Source organism: Octopus bimaculoides, chromosome 16 (genome assembly GCF_001194135.2).
Source record: "Octopus bimaculoides isolate UCB-OBI-ISO-001 chromosome 16, ASM119413v2, whole genome shotgun sequence".
NCBI lineage: Eukaryota > Metazoa > Mollusca > Cephalopoda > Octopoda > Octopodidae > Octopus > Octopus bimaculoides.
In genome coordinates, this window is record NC_068996.1 from 42,988,063 (window position 1) to 42,990,262 (window position 2,200).

At 38.3% G+C, this 2,200-nt stretch overlaps 1 protein-coding gene across 1 annotated transcript in view; it reads right to left on the minus strand.

Annotated features, from left to right (window-relative positions):
- Positions 1 to 746: 746 nt before the first annotated feature.
- LOC106869509 (uncharacterized) overlaps positions 747 to 2,200 on the minus strand; it is a 2,961-nt gene continuing 1,507 nt past the window's right edge. The window contains exon 3 of the mRNA XM_014915277.1: positions 747 to 823. Within this exon, the coding sequence (XP_014770763.1) occupies positions 747 to 823 (77 nt within the window). The remainder of the gene's footprint in view (positions 824 to 2,200) is intronic.

Consider the following 2,200-nt stretch of genomic DNA (forward strand, 5'->3'; position numbering starts at 1 on the left):
CGAATAGAAACCTCCCCATCTCGAATCATTTACTGCAAACACTAAACACCAACTAAAAATAACACTATTTATATCGATTAGAGAATTTGAAAGTCTGCATTAGTTTTAAACTTTTCTTGAAAAACAAATTGTTTTTCTGAGCTCATCGGACATCTGATAAGTCTTAACGTTTGTTGAAGACTTAATTACCATTTGGTGTCTTTTGAACATCTGTTTGCTGTCGTGTACGGCTGCCGGAAAATATTCTTCTTTGGTGTCCTAAGTGCATTTCGCTTCCTTTTACGCCTCTTTGGTGTCTTTGCTATCTGTAAGAGACTTAGCTTTTGCTTTCGCATTTTCTCTTCGTATGCCTTCTCAAGTTCCTGAGGATTTTTAATTTCAAACAGATTCACACGCATCTTGAACAGTCTATTCTCTCAGATTTTTCTTTCTATTTATATTCTCACCTACTTCTTGCTATCTTAAATTTCTACATCATTTCACATCTATCAATCTATCTATCTGTCTATCTATCTATCTATCTATCTATCTTATGTATCTATCGATCTATTTATGTATCTAAGTATACACTTTCCTACATATACATACACACAAGCCTATCTACTTTTTCTATATAACTTAAAACAATACTAACTTCCAAGCAACCTCTCTCTTTCTCTCCCCTACAACATATATATATATATATATATATATCACACATATCCACACACACACACTCACACACACACATACTACTGGTTTTCGCACTATCTCCGTCTACCAAATTCTGCTCGCATGCTATTAGTCAGCTTAGAGCTATGACAGAAGTCACGTTCCCAAAATGCTGCACAATGGAATCGAACCCAAAATCAAGTGGTTATAAAGCGAAGTTCTTTACCATATAGCCAAACCTGCATATTTTCTTTTATACATTTTATCGTACATATTCCTGACTTCGTATTATTTTTATTTGTATGCTAAGTGTGTTGGTTTTGATTATTTGTTTTCCTTGTGTGTGTGTGTGTGTGTGTGTGTGTGTGTGTGTGTGTGTGTGTGTGTTTGTGGTTACTTTCCTAATAGTTTTAATTACGTATAAATTTCATCTCTTCAGAACTGGCGTAGAATAAGAAGTTTTCTACAAAAACAAAGGATCCTTCAAAACGAAAACTGTTTGGTGCTGATGGTTGGGAAATGTTGAAGAGGAAACTTAACGGCTCGTGGTTATTAAAGTCCTGTCGTTCAAAGCTCTTCATATCTCCCTTACTTTTGGTAGTACTACCTTAAGTTGGACGGAGAATTTCCTCTTTATTTCCTAGCCCCTTTCTCTCCACACCACACCCCCGCTACAATCGGCCCACATATCTGAACCCTGCTTATTTTACACTGCTACGGTCGAACACACAATGCCTTCAAAGCTAACACAAAGTTAAGCCGACACGGCAAAAGCTTATATGAGTTAGAGCATGTTCGATGGAGGCAGACAGATGTGTGGTGTAGCAATTGGAGGTCGCTCAATTTAGCAGTGTGGCTCTGCAAGCTTCTACACTCTCCATTGTCCTATCTCAATTTGATAATTGTTTACAACTTTGCCCTGCTACAGCCCTATTATACGGACACTGTCTGTGTGTGTGCGATCATCCAGAAAACAAAATTGACGGCGTGGCTGCTTAAGCAACATAGAGAGAGAGAGAGAGAGAGAGAGGGGGGAGGGAAAGGGAGGGAAAGGGAGGGAAAGAACCAAGGTAAAGTGTATGCCTCTCTGTGTTTGTGCTTATGTGTGTGTCTTGGTGATGATGGTAGTGATGACGATGGTGGCGGTGGCAGCGGGGAATATTGGAGCGCGTTTTGAAGGGCCCGTACATTGTCGCTTTACCTCCTAGCTTTACTTCGTTGTCTCTTTGGAAGCACATCTTACGTTTGTTTGTTGCTGGGCGTCTCTTATCTCATAATAATCTCTCCCATCTACCCTACCCCCCGCTCACTCCTTCCTTATTCTTTAATTCTTTTTGCTCCTTTTTTTATTATTATTATTTTTTCCTTTCCATTTCTCTTACCCTACGAACTTACACATATGTGTCTTCGCTCACACAGTTACACAGACACTCTAAGTACTTATATATATTTTCCCACTTTTATTTTCATTTTGTTTTTCTGTTTTCTTTTCTTTCTTTTTTGTTATGCTTTTTGTTTCTAATTCATTGACACCCTCGCTCTTTTTCTT